At 39.1% G+C, this 13,983-nt stretch overlaps 1 protein-coding gene across 1 annotated transcript in view; it reads right to left on the reverse strand.

The window, feature by feature from the left end:
* Window positions 1-13,983, reverse strand: part of LOC100498055 (cGMP-dependent protein kinase 2) — a 91,060-nt gene that overhangs the window by 51,359 nt on the left and 25,718 nt on the right. The window contains exons 3-4 of the mRNA XM_002935769.5: window positions 10,286-10,452; window positions 7,300-7,413 (exon numbers count right to left, since the gene is read on the reverse strand). Of these exons, the coding sequence (XP_002935815.2) occupies window positions 7,300-7,413; window positions 10,286-10,452 (281 nt within the window). The remainder of the gene's footprint in view (window positions 1-7,299; window positions 7,414-10,285; window positions 10,453-13,983) is intronic.

The raw sequence follows: 13,983 nt of genomic DNA on the forward strand, positions 1-13,983 counted from the left end.
GTAGTACTGTTTGTGTTGTCTTGATTTACTTTATTTCTAAAAAGGTTTTAAAATTTCTTATAGTTTATAGTTTAAAAAAGACATCTATTAAGTTTACACTTTTGCTTAAATAAACCCTATATAATTTCTAGCTGATCTAAAATGCCTCTTAGTAACAGACTAGTTTGCCTTAGAAGAAGAAAATTGCTTTCGGTAACTGAACCAGTGCCTGAGAAATTCTCTACTAGAGTGCACTTATATTCTCACTCGATTAAAAGGCAATCTAATTTATTCTGCTACTACAACCACTTCATGTTTTGTAATCTCAGTGGATGCCCTTGTGTTCTATGGAATATACTTTGGGCCTCATGTGAATGTATACTGCTTTAAATATAGGACAATATCTTGCTGGTCCTGGGTGTTGCTGACTGGAATTGCATGCTACAGCTAATGTAATTATGCACAAGTACTTCTAGCCTTTCTCCAAGTATTTACATGTCTTAGTTCCAATAAGGATATAAGATGGATACAGAAGGGTGAATCGGAAATCACAGCAGACCAGTCAATATGTTGTACCGTTCTTCTAGCTGATTATATTGGGGGATCTGTCACTTTCGAGAGATGCTTTGTTCAGGTTTCTGATTTACAACATCAATACCTTATCTGCAGCAGTGTTTAGACATTGTCATTGTTCTGCTGCAGTTTGGAGGGAACTTGGAAAAAGTGGTACTGAGCCTATTTCCTATTTAATCTTCAGTATTTGTAAACAAAGCATTACCTAGAAGTGATAAATATCTCAATTAAATGAGCATAAAGCATTCCTTATGTAGGGATCTCCAAAATTGGGCCCCTAGGATGGTTACCCCCAGGATAGACCCCAAGGGTGGGTGGTACTTTAATAGTGCAACACCTTGGGTGGTTGGCACTTAAATAGTTAACAGGGAGTTAGCTTCCCTGCAGTTCAGGGTTAAGGCCACAGGGTGGTACCATTAGTATATAAGGCTGTGCAGCCATGTGCTGCCAGGTCTTCCTGCCTGGGACCCCTCTGGCTAGAGGCTAGTGACAGGCCAGGGCATAGTGAGAGAGTTCATTGTCATAGGCCCCTCTAGGAGTGGCAGACAGGTTATTTAGCTGGGCAGCTTGGCCCCAACAGGAGCTTATATGAGATTAAGATCTCCCAGCACTCATTGCTGGAGTCAGGGAACTAAGAGGAAGGAACAGGAGGTTTGCCTAATCCAAGGGATAGCCGGTGGATATTACCGGGGTGAGGTCTCAAGGGGGTGTCCGCTTGGCGGGAGTACCGGGAAGTGCCCTAGAGAGGGGCTTCTGGCGAGAAGTACCGGAGGGAACCCCAAGGAGGGTCGCCTGGCAGGGGTATTGCTGGTATCTCAAGGAGAGAGGGCCTCTTAAGGAAAGAAAGTGTTCCCTGAGTGTGACATATGCAACGCCTGTCTGTCAAGCTACAATAAAAGACATCACTTGGTTCATCATAACATCTGAGTGCAGTGTCTTACTATCTGGAGGATCCACTCTGCCTGGTAAGAATCTACCCCAAGGGAGGGGGCAAGGTGCCAGGAGTGCTGGGAGTCCCCAAGCAGAAGTATAATATCAAGTTCTCAGGAAGGGAGTTACAGTTCAGTCTGTCCCTATACTGGGTGGAGGCACACCAAATAACACAGCAACATCTGTTCCCCAAAGTAAGCGGGGCTCAGGATCCTGTTAGCGCTACTAGATCTCAGCAGGTAGCAGCACATTCTATAAAGTGGGCTACACTTACATAATACAGGAATAAGAATAACAGTGTAATGCTGAACAAACTATTTTAGAGTTTTCACTGTCAGCATTTGGTTAGTGGTTAAAGGAAAGTCATACCCCCAGAATGAATACTTAACCAACAGATTGTCCATTAATTGGCTGATGTGACCACAAATGTATGTGTGCCCTTGGTTTGTTTGTGTGCACCGTGAATCGTATGAGCCCAGTGCGGCGGCTTTAAATGGCAATTTTCGATTTAGAATACCACATACCACTAAAATATTGTATTTTTATGAGAATAGTTTATTTAGATGATGATGATTTTTAGAGAAACCTACATTGTTAGGGGGTATAGTTTTCCTTTAAAAGTGAATTACTATTTCTATGATAGCACTCTAGAAACTCTAGTAGTCTGAATTTGTTGCATTGTTAGTAATTATTTAGAATTAGGCACCACTTTGTGCTTCATATCATAAAATGCCATTCTATCGAACAACAAGATCTGGTATGGCACTTGCAAACAATTAATCTAGGAGTGGAAAGTTGGAATGAATCTTCTGATTATAATATCATGAAGACTGCGGTAGAAAGGAGAAATGCACAATCAGAGTCACTTACACAATAATCACATGGTGCTAAGATGCAAATAAACTAACTTTACATAGTGGCAGAGTAAAACTGACAAATAACACTACAAAATCATCATTTAGTCACTAATGTGATCATTCTATATTGTGTAAGTGCAAACTGCATTTTGATTTAAGTTTATTTAAGAGTTCAGTTTAAAACCTAACAACTGAGGAAAGAAAAAGAATTTGAATGACACAAAGTGCTCAGAATATAAGTAGGCGAGGTGAGTTTCCACTGCTTATTTGAGCTGAATCAACAGGAGTCGGATTGCATTAAAATAAAGGGAGTCTGCACTGCATTGTACAAAAAATGTTGTTTCAGTCCTCATTAGGTCCTTTCAAGTACAGACAAATTTTAAATACTATCTACCATACAAATGAATTTGGCCCAAAAGTGTCCAATCAACATCATTGTGCTATTATGTGCTAATCCAATCAAGTCCTTCACTGTGAATTCATATGTACTAATCCAATCAAATCATGCCACGCGAATACAAATTTTATACTGCATAAAACCTCATTTCCAAATCCATTATTTTGCTCTATTTGAAAACCAGATTAGATACTTAAATATGTTATACAGCAGCAATAATTTGCTATATCATTTGCTTAGTAACAAAGAGACAAAAATTGGCAAATACATTGCACTTGGTGAAGGACACTGACATCTTTAGCCACAAATGATTGTTTTTAGTCACCTTTAGGGATTTTAACTCCCCCCTACAATCCTGCAGTCTGATAATGACTTCAAATGTATTCATGTTTTATTTGTTTGTTATATACTAGCAGGGACAGTCAAAAATAGACTTGATGTACCCTTGAGACTCCATTTTAAGTCTGTTTCCTTTCTGCATCTGAAATTTTAATAAGAGTTTCACAGCATACTTTAAGTTTATTTATGAAGCAGTATGACCAAATATACTTATTTATATTAAACCACTGGCTTAAATGGCCCTGTGTTGAGTGAAAGGCTTACATATTTCATGATGCTGTGAATGGCACTGAATGAAAATTTGCTTGATCTGTTTATTCTTAGCAAATGGGAATAAGAATGAACCAAGTATAATTAAGTAAATCCAGCCTTTGTAATTTGCTTTCAACTTTGATATGAGAAGTGTGGTCTGTTCAAATGTATTGGATTCAGGGCTAAATAGTTCTTTACTATCACTTTATCCATTAAGTGGTGCTTATTTCTCCAGTTCAGAGGAATTGCAACTGTGGTTTTCTGTGCAGAAATATTATCCTTGCTATCTCCATGTTCTTTCATCCTTAGCAAGCTGCTCAGCTCCATTAATTCTAAGATGTTCTTATATGTTTTTCTGCCCTAGTTAACAATAGCTGGGCTGTGAAATGTCATCCTCACAATCCTTTATTGCAGCAATGTGGTCATGTCATGAGAACCATACCTTTGCCCTGCTTTTATTTCACTCTTGGATACAATGCAGCATCTTCAGTTCTTCAAATCTGAAGGATTTGTCATATCTGTACTGATTTTACTCTAAAGCTTTCTCTCCTTAAAATGAAAATATGCTCTTATATATGCTCGTATAGGATTATTTTAGTGTGATTTTCCTTCGAAAACGGTAAAAGGATGAAAATGTAATTTACAGTAGATATTGAACTTGTTGCTCTAGCTACTTATAGCGAATGTACCAGCTGAAGTCTTATCTATCTATCCATCTATATCTATCAAGTCTGTTTATTTCAGTGTGTTCACTGTAGAGTACCAATCTCTATTCATACATTTTTGTCTTTATAACCTGCCTGTCACTTTCATTCTTTCAAAAGCCAGCCCTGCCACAATACTTCTTAAATTACTTATTCAAGATTGTATATCAAATCTTTGTAATTTGCACAGCATCTCTAATCAGGCTAATTTCTCACGGCCCCTAAAGACTCATTGCAGACACATTTTATCATAGGTGAGAAGTACCTATTGTGCTCATTTATTTTGACTGTCAGTTTGAATGCTTTCATTAAAAAATCACTCAGCATGTACGGCACACTGCACACTGATTTACCAAACTACCTGTTGAGTTGAGTATTTTTCCCTTAAGCAACTGCTATATTTATGACACACAGACATTAAAGCTTCTGAGATATCTCAATTCACTCGCTGAATAATCTGATGCCTTTTGAGGGAGTAGGGAGTCACAAATTCAATCTCATGGGAGAGAGTGAGGAAGAAGAATATGACAAGAAACTGTTGTTATGATGCAGGGAAGAGAAGAATGAAAGGGGAAAGGGAGCATTCTAGATAGAAGATTTTAAAACTATTCAATGATGTAGTGTATGGGTGGGATTTATTATTATTGATAAGCAAAACTGCCCCATTTCAATTGCCCAAAAAAATTGACAAACTACGAAAAAATTGAAAATTTTGCTAAATGCATTTTAGTCCATGGACATATTTTGCTGCATTTTTTTCCTCATGCCAAATGCATTGGAGTCAAGAGATGTTTTTTCTTGCATCAAATGTTTTGGAGTCAGTGGGTGTTTTTTCTTGCATTTTTCTTGCACCAAATGCATTGGAGTATATAGGTGGTTTTCTTCCATATTTTTTTACCGCACTCTTTTGTGCAGGAGAATACAGTTTTTTGAGGGTTTTTTGGGGGCAAAACAAAAAGCACTTTAGTTAACTACTTTTTTTCACTGAATTCAATACGAATCTAAGTTTACTTATCCCTATTCAGTATCCTATAACCAGAAAGCTCTAAAATGCAAGTAAACAATTTTTTTGTCTCTATAAAAATAAAACAAAACCTTTTACTTTATGATTACTATACAAGCATATATCCTTGTTGATGGTAAAGAATCCTTAAACCTTAAGAAATCATGCTTCACATTGTATTAAAAAAAAAAACCAGCCCAAGTATTTACCTTTACTATATCTGTATCACATTGCACAAAAGAAAACCCAGCCCCAGTCCCCCAAAGAGAAAAAACATTTCCTGTTTCCCCCGAGTCTCAACTTCTCTTCAAAATATCCACATTTCATTAAAAAAGTTTATATTTTCATACTTGTCTTTCATTATAAATTTGCACCAATGTCTAGATCTCTGTTTCTACATTGTTCTAATAGTTGCAGGTCTCACAAAACCAGACTTTGGTTTCTCCATAGATTTCACTTTAATTGCTTTTACCCATATATTTACCCTTATAGAATAGGATGGAGGTAATGCTTCATTTTGAGAAAAGTACATCCAGCTGTGTGAGCAGCTATGTCAGACTTATCCTAAGGCTGATGCCACACCAGGCGTAGGGATGATTTTTTCGGCAAGCGGAAAAACGCTTGCCGAAAATTCAGCCCTACGCCTGCTACTTGTGCCTGCACCCGAATGAATGGGATACGCTCGGGTGCAGGCACATGTAGCCGATATACGCACGAAAACGCGAGACTTTGCATTATCTCGCGTTTTCGTGCGTATATCGGCTACATGTGCCTTCACCCGAGCGTATCCCATTCATTCGGGTGCAGGCACAAGTAGCAGGCGTAGGGCTGAATTTTCGGCAAGCGTTTTTCCGCTTGCCGAAAAAATCATCCCTACGCCTGGTGTGGCATCAGCCTTAGGATAAGTCTGACATAGCTGCTCACACAGCTGGATGTACTTTTCTCAAAATGAAGCATTACCTCCATCCTATTCTATAAAAAAAATCTCCATGTCGTAAAGAAAAAGTAAAAAGATAAAGGCATCAAAAAGTTTGGTTCTTCTTGGTGCATAAGAAAAATGTCTATGCTTTTCTAGTATTTTTTAGGTCTGGGGTATTTATCATTTGTCAGTTGCATTGAATATTTTTTGTGAATATTTTTGTTTTTGTGCAAGGTTCCCATAGAATTAAATTGTAAAGCACTGCAAAGACCTTCCACGTTTTTTATAGAAAAAATCTGCTCAAGGAACCTGCTTTTTTTGTTGAAATGTAACTATACAGAATATTTTATCTCAACCTTAGATTGTTCACTTAATACACAATCATTGCTTTTACAATCAGTCTACAGAGGGGACTTAAAGGCTTGAATTAGCAAAAATAGTAATTTGTCAGAAGTGGATTAACTTTCAAATGAACTTGAGGAAAGTAACCTTAAGTTTCCATGGTGGCACAGAATAAGTCTGTGCTAAGATTCTTTATGACTTTTAAAGAGATTCATTGGGCTCCATAGTAAACCTTCTGGAGATCAACATATTTGATATAATGGATCGTGATTCCCTAATGAATGCCACTGGCAGTAAGAGAAGAGTAGGCCATTTGTAGTTCCCTTCCCCACAAACTTATATTCAACATTAAAACAATCTATGTTTTGCCAAAATTGATACAACTGTTTTTTGTAAACAACCATTTTTGTGACTGTCTCACTAATGAACCTTTCAGACAACAAATTTGCCAGTTTTTCAGATGTAGTACATGAAATGACTCTAAGAATGCAATGCAGCACAAAATAGGAAAGCAATTTGATATGAGCACTTTTCTTTATATTACTAAGCACATTTTTAATTGCACTTGTTCCTATTTCTGCGGCAGAGTGCAGAGTAGACAGAATAAAGCTGATGATACATACATTTCTGTATATGTACGTCCTCCTAACAAGCAATTTGGCCAATCAGTCTTTGATCTGACTGAGCCTCAGCTAATCAGACAAAAAAGAAAGACATTTAAATCATGAGCTGGTTTGCTGCGTGTGTTTTGGAGCATCACAGGACTAACTGGATAAATACTTCAGTGTATGATTTATTCCAAAATTCTGTGTCTTAATTGACCTCTATATTATGTTTGATTCATTAGTTTGTAATATCATTGTTTCAATGAAAACAATGGAGAAACTGAAAAAGTAATTACATGAGTGACATGGTGTTATCCTTAATATCTAATGCATTTAAAAATATATATTGCTTTTACTGCTGTATTTACTATGAATATGTGTTTCTACCAAGACTCATACCTTTCACAGTAGCAGTCCTTTTGCAGTTATATAGAATGGCCAGTTCTCCAAAAGCAGTCCCAGGATGCATCTGCCCAAGCAACCTGCTGTTCTGAATAACATCAAGCAAACCATCTGTAGAGAGTAAACAATCCTGTTAATTACAATTATTTTTTTTCTGCATTAAATTTGCACAGTACTGTATGTTTATTGTTTAGTACACTAACTACTGCAGTAATGATCTCTTTGGGTAAATCTCCTTTATGTTACTTTGCTTTATGTGATGCAGTGTGAACCACATATAATACACCGCATACATATAAATGAATCCATTCTTAAAATTGTTTGGTCATTACTGGCTCAGTACACAGCTAGTGAGATTTTATGTGTGTTCACAAACAATACATAGTCTTATACTATACTAAACATAGTCTTGTTATTTTCACCATGCTTTTTCTACCTGCCACTATCAGGTAGAAAATAACTAGACAGGTATATTGTTATACCCCATATTGGGAGGTGCAACTAGCCACAACATTTGCATATTATAGGATCACCATTGCTAACTGATTGTGCTACAAATAATAGTTTTACTCCAAATCATCTGGTAGGAAAAAGAATAACTAGGAAATCATGTATTCATACTACCTAAAAAGGTACATGTTAATTAGTGGCAGATTTGCCATGAAACAGTATCCTTTACCAATGAATTTGCTTGTGATTTAAGAGGCAATCTATGTTTGGAAGGGAGCAGTAATGTATTATTGACCTTAGTAGCCATTGTAAGTAACTTTGCTAAGAGCAAAAAGCAAGAGGTTGCCAAGATCTGCCCCACGTACAATTTATAATGTGAAAAGTCGCTTGCATTCATAGCACTTATTGCATTAGCTGCAAAAGTCTTGCCAACATGATAATTACTTCTGAGCTTGCAGTAACAACAACAAAGCATTGGCCCATTTGCCCACCAAACAAGAATATGTCTGATTAACTATGCAATTTACAATCTATTCTGTATGGCCAAAGAATGAAGACATCTCCCTATTTAACATTTAATTGGAATGCCATTTCAAGCTGGTCCTTTCTTTGCTACAAAACAGCCCTTACCATCTACTCTTGTGGGAAGGGTTTCTACTAGATCAGTGCTGTCCAACTTCTGTTGTACCGAGGGCCGGAATTTTTCCGACCTACGTGGTGGAGGGCCGATAATGGAAGCCAGTTTTGACCACTCCCCTTTTTGAAACCGCACCCACTTGAAACCACACCCATGTTATCACATGACCATACCCATATTAATGGTTGTAGTACAGCAAAAACCTGCCATACTCTGCATGCCCTACCCTGCCTGTGTGTGCCATACTCTGCCTTCCCTACCCTGCCTGTGTGCCATACTTGGCTGGTTTGTGCCATACTTGGCCTGTGTGTGCCATACTCTGCCTTCCCTACCCTGCCTGTGTGTGCCATACTCTGCCTTCCCTACCCTGCCTGTGTGCCATACTTGGCTGGTTTGTGCCTTACTTGGCCTGTGTGTGCCATACTCTGCCTTCCCTACCCTGCCTGTGTGTGCCATACTCTGCCTTCCCTACCCTGCCTGTGTGTGCCATACTCTGCCTTCCCTACCCTGCCTGTGTGCCATACTTGGCTGGTTTGTGCCATACTTGGCCTGTGTGTGCCATACTCTGCCTTCCCTACCCTGCCTGTGTGTGCCATACTCTGCCTTCCCTACCCTGCCTGTGTGTGCCATACTCTGCCTTCCCTACCCGGCCTGTGTGTGCCATACTCTGCCTTCCCTACCTTGCCTGCGTGTGCCATACTTTCACTGTGTTTGCCATTCTTGGTTGGTTTGTGCCATACTCTGCCTGTGTGTGCCATACTCTGCTTGCCCTATGATGCCTGTGTGTATGGCACACACAGGCAGCCTACAGTGACACAATGCTGGCACTGCTCCTACAGTCTGCACAATAACTATATATTAAAAAACTTTTTAATTGCAGTACCACCTCAGTATATGTTCTTTTTGTAGTGTGCAGGGATTATTTGTGGGTTTCTACTGCTCCTGAGGTGTGAACAGGGGAACAATGTGGGTGATTACAGCCTGAGCCTGAGGTGTGAACACTGCAGGGGGTGAACAATGCAGAGATTAAAAGGTGTGAACAACACAGGGGATTACATATTTAAACAATACAGGGGGATTACAGCCTGAATCTGAGGTGTGAACCATGCAGGGGGGGCAGTTAATCACAGTACTGATACCATTTAAAGCTAACACAAAGGTAAGCCATCAAAGCAGCCAGACAGGTGGGGGGCCACACAGAGGGGGGTCGCGGGCCGCCAGTTGGACAGCACTGTACTAGATGATGGAAGATTGTTGGATGGGATTTACTTCCATTTATATATAAGAGGTTGGGCACTGATATTTGCAGATTGGGCCTGGCTCAAACCAGTGTTTCAATTGAATTCAAAGACGTGCAGATGTGCGCAGGCCAGTCAGGTTCTTCCACTACCAGTTTAGCAAGGCAGTTTTGTATGAACCCCATTTTTATACACAGGTAAATGTAAATAAGTGTAAAATATATTTCTGGAAAAGGCCTTTTCTCAATTAACTGCCACATAGTAGGAAGCATGAAATTGTCAGTGTCATTTTAAGATGTAGTGGTACCTGTGTTGGCAATGGTCTGTGTGGCCAATTCCAATGATTAAAAAGGGGATAAAAGTGATTCATTTTTGTGATGTTTTGAAGTGAATATTTGCATAGGAAAGCAGATCAGATAGCTGACAGGGGCATCCACAGATTACATTCAATGACTTCTAAGTCAGAATAAGATTTCTGCATCCATGTTGCACCACTACTTGACAATTCTCTGAGATAAGAAATGAAAGCATTTGTGCTTGCTGTAATTATATAGAAAACAGAAATCCCCATGAATCCTTAAATATAAGTCCATTAGAATGCAGTATTTTAATATAGAATTTGAAAAAAAAAATGTTAAATGAAAAAACAACTCCTCACCTGCCAGGACATAGAGATGGTTTCCAGCTGCCCCCTCTTGAATAACAAGCTGTGACTTACTATACACTCTTTCATACATACAGTCCACCATACACCTGACATGTGAAGCCTCAAGCTGCCTTAAAAAGTCATTACTCATAATGGCACCCGTGATTAGCTTCTTGGCACTAGGGAAACAGAAAAGTGGTTTGTTTATTTCAAGTAGGTCACAGACAAAGAACAAGCTTTCCCAAAAGCATTCTTTCATATTGATACAACATATGAAAACACAAAACATTTTATTTTACAGCATGATGCAGTATAGAAGTTTAGATCACCAACGATATTACAATACATATGGGCCCATTTATCAATATATGATTGGTTACAAATAGAAAAAAATTAGAATTTTTTCTAATTTCTACAACTGTTTATTTTCTGCGATTTTTTTCGTTAATTTGCACGACTTTTTCATACTTTGTGACAATTTGTGCGACAAAATCGTATTTGTCACAATGAGAACGAAAGTTTCGGATTCATTCAAGCTTCAGTATCGTGACTTTCCTTAGGCCAGGTTGGAGCTGCAGGGTGCCATTGAGCCCTATGGGAGACTTTCCTTGGGCCAGGTTGGAGCTGCAGAGTGCCATTGAGCCCTATGGGAGACTTTCCTTGGGCCGGGTTGGAGCTGCAGAGTGCCATTGAGCCCTATGGGAGACTTTCCTTGGGCCAGGTTGGAGCTGCAGAGTGCCATTGAGCCCTATGGGAGACTTTCCTTGGGCCAGGTTGGAGCTGCAGAGTGCCATTGAGCCCTATGGGAGACTTTCCTTGGGCCAGGTTGGAGCTGCAGAGTGCCATTGAGCCCTATGGGAGACTTTCCTTGGGCCAGGTTGGAGCTGCAGAGTGCCATTGAGCCCTATGGGAGACTTTCCTTGGGCCGGGTTGGAGCTGCAGAGTGCCATTGAGCCCTATGGGAGACTTTCCTTGGGCCAGGTTGGAGCTGCAGAGTGCCATTAAGCCCTATGGGAGACTTTCCTTGGGCCAGGTTGGAGCTGCAGAGTGCCATTGAGCCCTATGGGAGACTTTCCTTGGGCCGGGTTGGAGCTGCAGAGTGCCATTGAGTCCTATGGGAGGCTTCCAAAATCATGCACTGAAGGTTCAAAGTCTGAAAGATTTTCACGCTGTTTATGATCGTTCAGATACAAAAATTTCTGAATTTTTGGATCATATTTTCATACGTCTACAACGGGAATTTTTCACGCTTTTAGCGCACATCAGAAAATATCGCATTTAATACAAATTTTTTGTATCGGATTTTTAGAAGTCTGAAATTCGGACTTTGATAAATGGGCCCCATAAGGTATATATATGCGGTATGTATAAAGGAAGTACATCTGCAAATAAGAGCAATATGTTTTCCTGTGTATGGCAGTGTTGGGTCTGGTTACTGTACACATATTTAGAGGAAGGCTAAGGGAAAAAGAATGCAGGGTCTGCTTCCAGTACACACATATTTGGGGAAAGCTAGGGGAAGATGCGTGTGGTCTGGTTGCAGTACAAACATATTTAAACAAAAGCTAAGTGAAGAAGTATGTTGGGTTTGGTTAATATGCATGTATGTTCAAGGTAAAGCTAAAAAAAAAAAAAGTGAAACAAAAAAAAAAAATCTCCCAGAGCTCTGATGATATTATAAAGCTAATGAAATTACTGGTTAAAGGAAATAATGCATCAGTGTGTATGGTGCTACATTTATAGCAACGCTCCTTGCAAAATATGATATGACATAAGTTGCTGCAACTTTGATGTGTCAACATCTCCAGTGACCTACAATGATACAAATACATAGCATATGTCCTTAGTTTAGTATACTGTTATGTATGCTTCCTTCTTGTGCAATTTCTAATAATTAATTCTTAAATGCTGGCTTATCATATAAATATAAACATCCAACCCAGGTCTGTACACAAGCAATACAGCAAGTGTTTTTATTGAGATTAATATTTTTCCAGTTTTGCTGTAGCGCAGGGCCACAGTTAAATCAGAAGAGGCCCTGGGGAAATGCAGGAAGAGTTGGAGACCAAAAAGGAAAAAAATGTTAATGAGCAATGTTAAACCTTCAGTTTCAAAAATTGTGGACAGCCCAAGTGAATACAAAACAAATCTAACGTTTACCAAGGTCATTTTCAAACCAAGTGGGCTCCTGTGAATCTAGACTTCATGTTTAGTGATGAGCAAATCTGTCTGCGTTTTGCTTCGCCGAAAAATTTGAGAAATTACAGTAAAATTTGCGAGACGGTGTTTGATGTGCGTCTGTTTTTGTCGCCCACGTCTTTTTTTGCTGCCTGCGTCCAATTTGAAAAAAGTAAAAATTAAAACAAACTGTGAGGTAGAAAAAACAAAATCTAACAAAGGGAAACTGTTTTTGGCTATATTAGCCCCAACAGATATGTAGGGCAGCAAATACAAACACTTTTGACAAAATTATTCATCAGACTGGGCTTCAAGGAATATCTAGCAGAGCAAACAGTCATTCGTCCCAGCTTGTATGGCTTCCCCTAACTGTCCTAGAATAAGTGGCCCTCAGGGAGTCTTTGGTTTGGCCACAGCCTGTTAAAAAGAATGAATGGGTCACACACTCCAACTCTTCTTCTTGGAAGTCACCCCCACATTTATGTACAGTATTCGCTACAAAGATTTGCCAAGCTGAATCATGTTATTAAATGAATTTATTAATTCCACTAATAAAGAGTAAAACTGGTAGAAAGTGTTAGACTGACATTTATGTCATAATATTCCCATTGCTAATTTAGACAGCAAATTAATTGAATTTACATTATATAGCTGTTAAAACACCTAGCACATAACCTATTTTTTCAAGCTTATTCAAGATTGCAAATTGAAAATTGACTTAATTTCTGTCAAGTGGCTTGAAAAGCAGCTGTGAATAAGATATAGTATTATATACAAGAGTAAGGAGACATTCTCCTTATTTATATGCAAAGCAGCAAAAAAAAGAAACCAAATCTAGTGACTAAAGCTCACCCACTTGGTTTTAAGCAAAGTCAGGGTAGTGTCTGATCTAAACCCATTATTAAGGCTGATGCCAGACGTGGCGTAGGGCTGATATTTTCGGCAAGCGGAAAAACGCTTGGTGAAAATTCAGCCCTATGCCTGCTACTTGTGCCTGCACCCAAATGAATGAGATACGCTCGGGTGCAGGCACATGTAGCAGATATACACATGAAAACGTGAGAGAATGCAAAGTCCCGCGGTGCAGGCACAAGTAGCAGGCGTAGGGCTGAATTTTCACCAAGCGTTTTTCCGCTTGCCGAAAATATCAGCCCTACACCACGTCTGGCATCAGCCTAAAGCTCATCAGTATTGTAAAGGGTTTTTTGATCAGCAGCATGTACAGCCCTGAGAAGTGGATCCACTAAGGGTATTATATGAAACTAGAAATTTCAGGAGTGAAACTTCCCTGACCATATAATGGTAAAAGTCAATAGTTGAGGTTTGATAATATAGCATGTCATTGATGACCCCTCAGTAAGAATGAAATTGGTCTTCATTTGGGGGTTTTCAGCAACTACCCTTGCTGTGCTTTCAAACCTAGTGGTTAAGCTTAAATGTATAGGGTATTTTAAACTGGAAAATGGAAATTTCAGAAACAAAAATGTGTTTTCTTCCCAATTTGCTATCTGCATAGTATAATACAGAACAAA

The sequence above is a fragment of the Xenopus tropicalis genome, chromosome 7 (assembly GCF_000004195.4).
Source record: "Xenopus tropicalis strain Nigerian chromosome 7, UCB_Xtro_10.0, whole genome shotgun sequence".
Classification (NCBI taxonomy): Eukaryota; Metazoa; Chordata; class Amphibia; order Anura; family Pipidae; genus Xenopus; species Xenopus tropicalis.